Consider the following 11,369-nt stretch of genomic DNA (forward strand, 5'->3'; position numbering starts at 1 on the left):
TCCCCACCCCCCTTAGTGAGGCTCTGGGGAAGGGGAGGCTTTGGGGAACCCAGGCTGCCCTAAGCACCCCTGGAATGGGGCGTCTGCTCAGAGGCACTGGGCTACACTTTCCCAGCCTTGGCACTTTGGGGCTCTGTCAGGGGTGGGTTCCTTGGGCAGCCTCAGGCCCCCAAGTAGACCTCCACCAGCCCCCCCACAGAGTGCATGCGGTAGAAGACGCCCAGAGGCAGGCCGAAGTTGACGATGGTGAACCATGTCTGGTAGCCATAGAAATCCTTCTCCAGTCCATTCTCAAACTCGGGGTGGATGCCAAACGCAGGCATCATCCACAGCTGGGGAGGAAAGGCGGGTGCTGAGTGGTGCAGGGGCGCTCCCAGGCACTCAGCGCAGGGGAGGCAGGTTCCTGAAGCTACAGCTCCTCCACTCATCCCTCACCCTCGGGCCTGCAGAGCCAGCCCTTCGGGCCCACATCCCTCTCAGCCAGACCACAGCACCTCCTCGGCTTGCCAGCCTGAACTCGGATGGGTCGTGAGACCCCAGTTGCCACCACCCACGGTGCAGTCTGCTCTGTCAAGCTGGGCGCCTTGGGCTCTGCCCCTCCACCCCGGGCCCGCCTCTGTCCAAACTCGACCTGTTTCTCGAGGCCCAGATCAAACTCTCATGAAGCCTTCCTTGGCCACTCAGGCCCACACTCCCTTCCCTGAGGTCCTACTGCGCTCTAGGGCCGAGTCATTGCTTGTTCTCTGCCTGGACCTGGGCTTTGGGCACCTGCGGTGTGTTCCCAGCAGTCATTAGCAACATGAGCGCAAGCAACCCCGAGCTGTCCAGAGCCGCCGCTTAGGCTGTGGGACTGCGGCAGGTCGAATGGCCTGAGCCTAGTTCCCTCATGGGTGAACTGGGGACGGCGGTAATGCTGCTGTGTGGAGTCGCTGAGGACTCACCAGGTGCAGAGCCATCGCCTGGAGCTGAGGACCTGGGGCTGAGCAACCATGGTCCACGCCTCCCGCCAGGAGATCTTTAAGAAACCAGGCACTTTTTGATCCCTTCCTTTGACTGAATTCAGTGGGAAACTAATTGTTTGATAATTCCTTAGTTATTCCCTCAGTGTCTCCCCAGCTAGACGGGAAGCTCCCTGAGGGTAGAGCCCTTACACGTTTGGTTATGGAGTGCATTTGGCTACGGGATTGGCACACTCATTCACGCCAGGTACCCTGCTCTCAAAGGTCATAGAGCTGGCTGGAAAGAGGCGTGTGTCCTCGACAATCGAAGGGACAAGCCGATCGCCCTTGGTCAGGCAGTGTGCAGTGGGTGCACCTCGAACCATGCCTTCCCCAGCGCGGTTCCCGCGGCCCGCCCGCCCCCGGGCCACTCACGGTGATGTTGCAGAGTATGAGGAAGAGCGCGATCTCCCGGAGCGCCTGCCGCTTCCAGTTGAGGCGGCTGTAGGAGTGGATGTAGGCGAGCGAGGCGCGCCGCAGGCCCTGGCCCAGCTCCCGCAGGGAGCCGCTGCGGCGCGGCTCCGCCTCCCCCCTGCCGTCGGGGCCTGCGGGCGCTGCCTCCCAGACGGGGCGCCGGTGCAGGCCCTCGATGATGAAGAGGTTCTGGGCGATGTGCTGCAGGATGAGCAGGACGGAGTAGGCCAGGATCAGGTGGTTGAGCAGCTCTCCCGAGCGCATGGCCACGATGGCCACGATGGAGAAGTAGGCGATGCCCGTCTGGCCCAGCGCCGCCCCCATGAGCAGCACCACGTCCATGCTGCGCGTGGGGTTCTTGAGCGTGTCCAGCTCGCGCTGCTCCAGCCCGTGGACGGCCATGCCCGCCAGGCAGGCCAGGCTCATGGCGGGCAGCAGGGCCGCGTAGAAGGCGTAGTAGAGGAGGAAGTACTGGCGCCCGATGGCAGGGCCGCTCGCCTCAATCTGGAAGATCACGAAGACGCACACGCCCGCCACCAGCGCCAGCAGGCCCAGCAGCAGCCCGAAGATGGACCCGTGCAGGCGGAAGGGCCGCAAGCCCGGGTGGGCGCTGGCGTGGGGGGCCGGGCGGCGGCCCACGTTCTTCCACAGGACGAAGAGCACCGTGGAGCAGAGGAGGCAGTACTCGGTGCCGAAGGGGTAGAGCATCAGGTAGCCCTTCTGGAAGACCTCGCACACCTCGGCGTTGAGGCACAGGCAGGTGTTGGTGCCGTTGCCTGGAAGAGGGGAGGGAGGAAGGGGACGAGGCCTTGCTCTGGAGAAACCAGCCGCACAGGTCAGTCCCATTCGCCCCCTGGAGTATGCCGGAGGCCAAAGGCACCCAGCCACCCATTTCACAGGTATGGAAACCGAGGCCCAGAGAGCGAAATCAGAAATCACAGGATGGTCATTCCTTTACAGAGGGATCCCAGACTTCAGGTGTCAAGCTTAGGTAAAACATTTAATGCATGATGTCTTTGGTGCCAAAGGTCACCACTACAGATCACTTGTTGGGCACAATCGGAAACCCGTAGCGTCATAATGGGAGGATCTGACTGCTACACCTGCACCCTCGGCAGCACGCACTGTGGGGTGATCGGGCATCTAGCCTCACCATGAGGTGCCCTGCAAGGCGCCCAGCCTCACTTGGGGGAACCTGGTGCCAAAAGCGCTTAGTCTGAATCTAATAAATACTTGGCCCAAACCTCCAGTTTCTAGGAAAAGCAGGCAGAACAGGTCTAATGCTACCCCTAGGAAGCAACTCGACAAATCTCAGTGTCATTAGGGAAAAAGAAGCTGCACAACCAACTGCGCTGCGTATTTGAACAGACCACCGTGAAAGACATTGCATGGGCTGGTCAGAAAAGTTCATGTAATTTGACGTAGCGGGTAGGAACGATGTTAAGGAACTCTGTTAGAAATTGTAATAGCCTTGTTGTCGAGCAGCGAAATATGCTTATTTCAAAGAGGTGCACACTAAAATGTTTGAGATAAAATGCCATGGTCTCAGTAATGTAAGTAATTCAACAAAAAAATAAATATAGCGAAATGCTCATCCTCATCGCGTGATGGATAGGTCTTGCTCTGCTACCCACCTCTGTGTTTGAATTTATTAATAATTTAGCAATCTATGTTGCTACTTGCAAAAAGTTCCCTTTGCACAGCCCCTCTGAGCAACGCATGCAGGGTGTAGAGACCGAGCGCAGTGCGCAGGCGTGCAGGGACTGACGTGGTGGGTGTAACATGCGTGAGTGCGCTGGGAAGGCCTCGCTGTACACAGGCCAGGATGGTGATGCCACCCGGGGGGGGGGGTGCTGTGTACACACAGGTGTGGCTGAATCCCACAGACGGCCATGTACCTGTGCAGGTATGGGACACAAGGGGCAGATTGTACAGGTGGGGATTAGGCACCTGCAACAATGTGGGGAATTCTTTTTCCCCAGAAATCTCCCATCCCTCCTGGTATGTCCAGGCACCCACAGTTGTATTAGGAAGACATTCCTTTTTAGTTGGTTGCAAGTAAAATGCAAATACTAGGGGTGGGGTGCGTAGCTGAACTTATCAGTGAGTGGCTCAGCCAGGATTAGTGGCTAGCTTTCTGACAGCTAGATGGATGCCTGGAGCAGGGTGGCAGGGTGCGGGCACCTGATGGGGCAGGCACAGAACGGGGACAGGATGGGTGCTCTTGGCAAACGTCTGTTTTCTGTTTAGTCATGATCCAGCCTCTGGAGTTTGCTCGCAACTCTATAGACTCACTGAGCCTCACCCGATCGAGGGAGTGTGTGTGCATGTTCAGAGGTGGGGGCATGGTCTCTTCTGTACCTGAGAACTTTTCCAAGAGGGCATTGAGCTCCGCCTCGATCTCATGGTGCATGGAGTCATTGGTGACAGCCAAAACCCACATCAGCAGGTTTGTGGCCAGGGTCAGCATCAAGCCACACCTGGAAGAGATGCCACACTCTGCCCACACACCCTGGCTGGCTCCTCGGGTGCCCAGCCCTCCCCATCACTGCATTTTGGGTCACCACTCTCTCCTAAAGCCAGGTCCCATCTGGCATTAGGACTTCAGGAGAGGCAGCCTTAGGGGCCACCTGGGAACATTTCCAGACTCACCTGCAGCCCCAGGGCCACCGTGTCCAGGGAAGCTATTAGGGGCAGGCACTAGCTGGGGATGGGGAGGCCCAGGAGTTGTTGGAGGGAGGAAGGCACTCCCATCTTACCTAGTGAAGTTGGTCTGGACCTGGATACAGTCCTTACAGTGTTTCCAGAGCACCCAGGTCTAAAAGAGACAGGGCCTTGAGCCTGGAGGTTGGGGGAGGTGGGGGTGGGACCAGGGGGTGTGCGCCCAGGCTGCTAGTGTGTATTTTCAATGAAGACACAGTGAGGAAACCTGGGTTGGAATCCTGGCTCCACCGCTTCCTTGCTGTGTGTTTTCGGGCCAATGGCAAGGTGTCTCTGAGCTTCAGTCGCCTCAGTCTCCTCACCTCTAAAAGGGAACTAAGCCTACCTCCCAGGGGCATGCCAACTTGCTGGGAAAATATGAGAGGTGATGGGAACGAAACCCCGTGCCTGGTGCAGAACAGGAAGTCAGGAGGGAGCTGGGGATTCATGGCGAGGGTGGCATCGTGATTTAGGCACATACGAGTAGGTGCAGGGGATGTATCTGCAGGTGTCTGTGCACCAGTGACGCGGCTCTTCAGTGCAGTACATGCAGGTGTGCGTGGAGGGGGTACACGCAGGCAGGCATGCGTGGGGGGCTGTGGTGTGTGTGCACATACTCTGGGCCACGTAGGTATTTGCCTATGAGGCTGTTTCCAGGCATAGGCTGGGGTGCGCACGCGGCTTGGATAGGGAGGCTGTGCCTGGTGGCCCAGGGACGCGAGAGGCCTGTTACCTGGACGCCGATGAAGATGATGTCTATGGAGGGGAAGATGACCTCTAGCTTCGACTTGCAGTGGGTGTGCATCACGTCGTAGCCCACGCGGAAGATGTTGAGGCCTACAGTGCAGCCGCCAAAGAGCAGCAGGGAGCCTGGCCGGGCCAGGAGGCCGTTGGCACCTTCCTGGAATGGGCCTTCCCTCCCCACCCTCTCCGTCTACCCAGCGCCCCGATACTCACCCCGCACCCAGATGGGTCCCGCGTGAGGGTCTTGGTGAAGCACGGCGTGCAGCTGGCGTGCGGTGCCCACCGCGTAGTAGAGGAGCCAGAGGAGGGCGAGGGCCTTCAGCACGGCCAGCAGGATCCACACGTCACCCAGCGTGATGGCCACGTTGTTGAAGATCATGCTGCAGATGAAGGCGCCTCCCAGGAACACCACGTTGAGGGCCAGGAGCCCTGAGAAGAGCTGCGCCGCCTTCTGGGCCTGCCTGTCCCGCCGCAGCAACAGCGAGAGGTGCCGCACCAGCCAGGACTTCTGGTGGGGGGAGGCAGGGGCCTGTGCCTCCTCGGCCCCCATGTCCGCTAGGTTCTCCTTGGCCGGGGCCGCTCCAGTCTCCTGTGCTGCTGCGGAGGCCGCCGGTGGAGCCTCAGCAGGGGCTGGAGAGGGAGAGAGGGTCCTGGTTGGCCCGCAGGCTGCCCTGGTTTCAATTCCATCCCTGCCCCTAACCACTGTGTGACCTAGGGCAAATGAAGCAACTTCTCTGGTCAGAACAATGGAAATAACAGCAGCTGCCCATCTACCTTACAGTACCCTGGAGGTTCAACATGCCCGGGGGATATGGAAACCCTTCATACTCCACATTAACACAGATTATTTCCACTGGGCTGAGGACCCACCCCCCTTCCCAACTCAGTGCCCGATCCTGAGATGGAGTAACGTCTGTCTAGGGAGCCAGGGGCACCCGCATGGTGCCTGGCCACTGGGCAGCTTCCGGGGCTGTGACGTTTTGCCATCAGATGGCAGCTCGTGCTCTGCTGACTTTTGGGAGGAAGTTAACTCCTAGTAAAGAGCAAGCGGGTGTCCGCTCTTGTTTCGACTCTGGGTAGGTCCTGGCTGACCTGGAGTGTTGTGAGAGGGCTCCTGAGGCCGAGTGTGGGCCTGGTGGGAGAGACGCTGCCCTGGGAAATAATGCTCTAGTTCATACAGGCGAGTGTGACATTACTCCAGAAAGGCCTAGAGAATTCCCACCAGACTGACAGCAGGAGTTTCCCCTGGGGAATGGAAGAGCGGCAGCGGTTTCATGTTCTAGGTTTAAAAACACATTCCTTATGCCATTAAAGTGAATTTTAAAGGCTTCGGGGAAAACTTCTGGGGGTGATTTGCAATGTCTGCCGTGAGCATGGGGCAGGCTGGGATCGGCAAGAACGCCTCGCCCTTGACTTTGACAGGACTGACTTCTGACTTCCATCCGTACCACCTCCCCCCAACTCCGCAAATGCCCAGAGCAACATGGACAACATCGTCCTTGACCGTCTCTCTCCCTGAATGTCTCCTGCGACGTCCTCCTTGTCCCCGAGCTTTCACTCAAACCGGCCCCTTTGTCACCCATCTCTTGGACTCAGATCTAGGTCACCCCTTACCTGCAGCTCGGGGCCTTGGCCTGGAGTCCAGCGCACGGCCCCTGGGCACCTCTGGGTACTCGTCCCCTGTGGACTGAGCTGCGCTAGAGGGGGGGTTGCCCCGCTGGTGCCTGGCGCAGCCCTGACGGGAACCGAAAGGCTCCCTCACTGCTCCCTGCCGCCCCAGGTGCTCTCCCTTGGTCCTGCGGCTGTCCTTACATCCCTGCTGCTCTGGACTCAGGGTTCTAAGTGCTCGCTGTCCCCGTTCTCCAGGCCGCAGGGGGCCTGCTTCCCAAGTTCACTATCTCATTGAGTGGCATCTTCACCCCCACGTATTTTAGCAGAGAAATGGGCATCCTCCTTGCCTCTCCCCTCACCAGTGCTCTTCTCAGGGGCCAAGCCTGTCCATTCCAGCCCACAAATTGCTCTTAGATCTTTCTTTCTTTTTTAAAAAAATCCTCACCTGAAGATATTGTTTCCATTGCTTTTGAAAGAGAGTGGGGGGGGGGTAGAGAGAGAGAGAGAAACATTGATGTGAGAGACACATTAATTGGCTGCCTCTTGCACAACCCCCGACTGGGGCCAGGGACCGAGCCTGCAACCGAGGCCTATACCCTTGGCCAGTCCACAGGCTGATGCTCTAACAACTGACCCAAACTGTCCAGGGCCCTTAGATCTTCCTTGACCTCAACCACTAGCCCAGGGCCCCCTCCTCTCTCTCCTGGACTGGCCTTCCCGCCCACTATGCCTCTCCCCTACTGTAAGCCCTGCAAAAGCACCTAATTGCCCTCAGTAGAAAGTCCAAACGGCCTAGCATGCCCTCGCCAGGTGAAACAAGGCGGCACGCGTGCCGTATGAGCTTGTACGCACAGAGTGCTCAGGGCAGGGCAGCTGCTGCCACTTCCTGGTCTGGCCTCGACTTAGGTCTCCAGGACCGTGTTCAGACTCCCATGCCATCCTGCTACAGCTCCCACAATGCCCCTGCCTTTGCTCGCCTCCCGGTCAGCCCACACCCCACCCTTTGCTCATAGTGCCCAGCCCTTGCTTTTTAGCTGACTGCCCTGCCTCCTGTAAGCAGCCTCCCAAAACTGGATTAGGTGCCCACTCTTGGTGCCCCCATGGAGCCCCATGCTTCTTCCTGAAGCATCGCCTCTCACACTCTATTTTAACTGGCTGTGCTTCGCTCTGTCTGTCCCTTCGAACTCTGGTCAAATATCAAACTTGGTTCTCTTTTAAAGATTCTACGGGGTTCCCCCCCCTTCCTAGTCCTTCCAGTCATCCTCACTCCACGTCTGCCCTCTCCCTGTCCAGCCCCCTCCTTACACTCCAAGCACCTGTCCCCCCCCCATTCTTCCAGGCCCAACCAGAGGGCTCCCAGTTTCTCATGTGGTCCCCTGCCTCTCACCATCACTCCTGAAGCCCGCTGTGCTTTCTGCCTCCCCCACTTCCCTCCACCGTGGCTCTCGCCCGGCCTCACCACCCGCCTTCAGGGCCTCTCCTGGGAAACCTTCTCTCTCTGCCCAAGCCTCTGTGGAGGGCGGGGTGCACTGCCTGCTGAGGTGCTGTGGGTGTGGCTGGCTCCCCTCAGGCCAGGAGCTCCTCCAGGGCAGAGACCAGGTCCTGCTTAAGTTGGACACCCCCAAACTTGGCACAGCATGACGCTCACCAGTGTTTGCTGACTACTCAGGCATTTTCTGGGGAACTTTCAGCACTAGAGCCATGGACAGAGACCCTTCCCATCAAACCTTCTCCAACTTGGCCCGGTGGGAGACTTTTCAGACGATCTTTATCTTTCCTCTCGAGTTTCCCTGCCCAGGTTGAGCAAGCCTGACGCTCATGGGGACACACCTCCCTGCTCCTTTCTCCCAACCCTGGCTGCTCCATCTGGCCCTTCCCAGAATCGCCCCCTTCTTTCCAAGGCCTAATGATTAAGAGCCCAGATTCTGACACCTACTACCTGTGTGATCTTGGAGGAGCTACTTAGCCTCTCTGTGCCTCACTTTTCCCATCTGTAAAGCAGATACACAACTATGGAATATACCTGGTATAGGGTAAATATTCAGTAACGATTTCTTGAACAAATGAAGGAATTATGCATAATGCCTATGTCACAGGGGTTTTAATCAAAATTGAGTGATTTAATTTATGTAAATGAGTTCAGATCAGTGTCTGGCACAAAGAAAGCTCTCAATGTTAGCGATCTGAGCTTTTCTTCCAGTTCTTTCGAAGTCCTGGCGAGGCTGGGAGGGTCGGGATTACTGGTGAATTTCGGCGGCGGCTTTTGCTTGGACTGCAAGCCTAGAGGGGACCCTGGAGGAGAAGGTTCCGGGTCCTCTCCCTCCAGGGTGCCCAACTCACGGCCCCGCCCTCCCCCCGCGGGGTTCAACCCTCCAGCAGCCGCTAGAGGGAGCCCTAAAAGCGGCGGATTCGGTCCGCCCGGGGAGAGGGTGACCTGTGGGCACTTAGGGGTCGTGGGAAGAGGGCTCCGGCGCCCGGAACTGCCAAGGAAGAGCCCGCCACCCCCTGGCACGCCCTTCGGCGCGACGCCAGTCCAAGGGAGGGCCCGCGCAACTGGTTTGTGGGTCACGGTTAGAGGCAGGTGATGAAAACCGGGAGCCGCGGAGCCGTCGGGGCGAGGGCGCCGGGCCAGGAGCGCAGCGCCGGCTCCGGAGGGGGCCGTTGAGCGCGGGCCGGGAGTTTCGGGATTTCTTCCCGACCCAGTCGGGGGTGGGGGACTGCGGGGCTGGGGCAGCCGCTACACGTATGCCCCAGCCCAGGCGCCCCAGCCCGGCACCCCTTTTTTTTCCTGGCCGTCCTTCGGGTCTTTCTCTTCTTACTGGCCTCCGCCCCCTTTTGGCTGTGCGCCCCCGTCCGCGGAAAGGAGGTGGGGAGCCGAGCGGGGCTGGGGCGGGGGCCGGCGTTCGGGTCGCCGGTGGTTGGCCTCCCCGCAGTCATCCCGCCCTCCCGCCTCAATCCCTGCAGCCCCTAGTTCCCGAGCCCCGGGGCGGGGCGAGGGGGAGCATTAGGGTTGAGCGTCAGGGTGCGCTCGCCCCGAACGCCCCGCGCGAGGTCCGAGGGCGCTCCCCAAAGCCCTAAGGCGCCGCCGCGGAGCCTTACCTGAGGCCCGGGCGGGCATCGCGGCCGGCTGGCCACCGACTGCGGGCGCGGGATCGTACGTCCAGGTGAGGCGCCCGGACCGATGCCCCCGACGGCCCCCCCCAGCGGGACTGCGCAGCCGCTGCTCTGGCTCCGCTGCCCATCGATTTTTCTATTGACTTTGGGGATGTCATTAATCCTTCGTTAATTACCCCGCCGGGGGCCAGGGCCCCGACGGAGCAGCCAATAGCGAGGCGGCAGGCCGGGGGGCGGGGCCGGAGGCGGGGCCGGCGCGGGGCTGGGCGTCCCCGGACCCTCCCGGGCGGGGCGGGGTGCGACGAACCTAGGCCGCAGCAGTGGACTTGCTAGGGGTGGGGGTGGGGTGGGGGGGTGGTGGGTGGGGTGGGTGGGGGGGTGAGGGGGGTAGGGGGGTGAGGGGGGTGGGGGGGTGAGGGGGGTGGGGGGTGAGGGGGGGTGGGGGGTGAGGGGGGGTGGGGGGATGGGGTGGGGGGTGAGGGTGGGGGGTGGGGTGTGAGGGTGGGGGGGTGGGGGGATGGGGGGTGGGGGGTGGGGTGGGGGGGTGAGGGTGGGGGGTGGGGGGGTTCAGGCCACACTCTCCTCCGGCTTCCCAGCAGGGAATGGGTCGCCTTGTCCCGTGCGCCCACCCAGCACCAGGCAGCTACCTTGTCACCCGCCTGTTCCAGCGCCCTCTGTCTCCCTAAGTCAGGGGTGAACTTGGGGGGGGGCAGAGACCCCGGTCAGACAGAACTAGGGTGCGGAGTTGCCCCTCTGGCCCCCTCAGCTTCTCCTGTGGCTTCTGCTCCGCCGGCAGGCAGTTCCCTCTGAAGTCTCCCGGGCCCCAGTCCGCTGCCCCCACGCCCTCCTCCCACCCGGCCCGCCCCGATCCCCACTCTTGCCTGCCCCCCTTCACCTGACTCAGCTGGCCACCAGTTCTTCCCTCTTTTAGCTGTTGGGCCTCTTTCTCAATCTCTCTCCCTGCCCAGCCCATCTCTCTCCCTGTCCTAGAGGAGTCGCAGGGACCCCCAGGGAGTGGGGCTGCTGGGGCAGAGGCGGCCCAGGGGGTGAAGGTATGTACCCCAACTCCTCTCAAACTAGGACAGCCCTGTTTATGTCTGTGTTATACATTTGGGTTCCTGAGGTATTTTATTTATGGGGGAAAGACATTCTGCTGTTGGAAAATTATTTTTGCTGTTGGCCCTCCAGCTGTGTGGCTTGGGCAAGTCACGTCACCCCTCTGGGCCTCAGATTCGTTCTTTGTAAAATGGTGCTTGGACTAGGTCGCTACTTCCTAACCTTTCCCATGTCGTGGAACAAATAAAAAATGTGTGTCACTTGAGGATAAAGGGGAGTGGAAGGTGGCAGCCCTGTTCTCTGCCCAGCAGCCCAGGCACTAGTCTGTAGCTGGTTTGTAACTCAGACTTGGTTCACCCACTGAAAAGCTTAAGGCCTGAAGATCTCTAGGGACCCTTCCAGCTCTGATCCCCAAGAGCCTCTGCTGTGGCTGAGACAAGAAGCGGGGGACAGGGGGCAAATAGCAGATTTATTGGTTCCCAGGTCCAGGCAGCAGCACTGGCCAAGCCACAGGGCTGGGATTAGGGGTGGAGCTGGAGCCACTGACAATTCCAGATCTTACCTGGTTCTAGAAATACTTCAGGGAGAGATCTCCCTGCCCGGTAGCCCCATGCACCAGGGTCATGCTGGGGTGGATGGGCATGTCCTGATTGCAATTTAAAAACATCCTGAAAAAATAACTTCTGTGAAAATTCCACTCTGGGGCCAGTGGGGAATGGGTGGTAACGTGGC

At 59.8% G+C, this 11,369-nt stretch overlaps 1 protein-coding gene across 1 annotated transcript; it reads right to left on the reverse strand.

Annotated features, from left to right (window-relative positions):
• Nucleotides 1–161: 161 nt before the first annotated feature.
• Nucleotides 162–9,630, reverse strand: OTOP3 (otopetrin 3; the record flags this gene model as incomplete). The annotated part of the gene is made up of 7 exons (XM_081162073.1): nucleotides 9,567–9,630; nucleotides 5,070–5,486; nucleotides 4,846–4,982; nucleotides 4,172–4,230; nucleotides 3,774–3,892; nucleotides 1,374–2,188; nucleotides 162–332 (listed from the first exon to the last, which is right to left on the reverse strand). Exons 1-7 carry the CDS (start codon nucleotides 9,583–9,585, stop codon nucleotides 162–164), a joined length of 1,737 nt encoding a protein of 578 aa, XP_081018199.1. The 5' UTR covers nucleotides 9,586–9,630.
• Between the last annotated feature and the right edge of the window lie 1,739 nt (nucleotides 9,631–11,369).

Source organism: Miniopterus schreibersii, assembly GCF_964146895.1.
Source record: "Miniopterus schreibersii genome assembly, chromosome: 16".
NCBI lineage: Eukaryota > Metazoa > Chordata > Mammalia > Chiroptera > Miniopteridae > Miniopterus > Miniopterus schreibersii.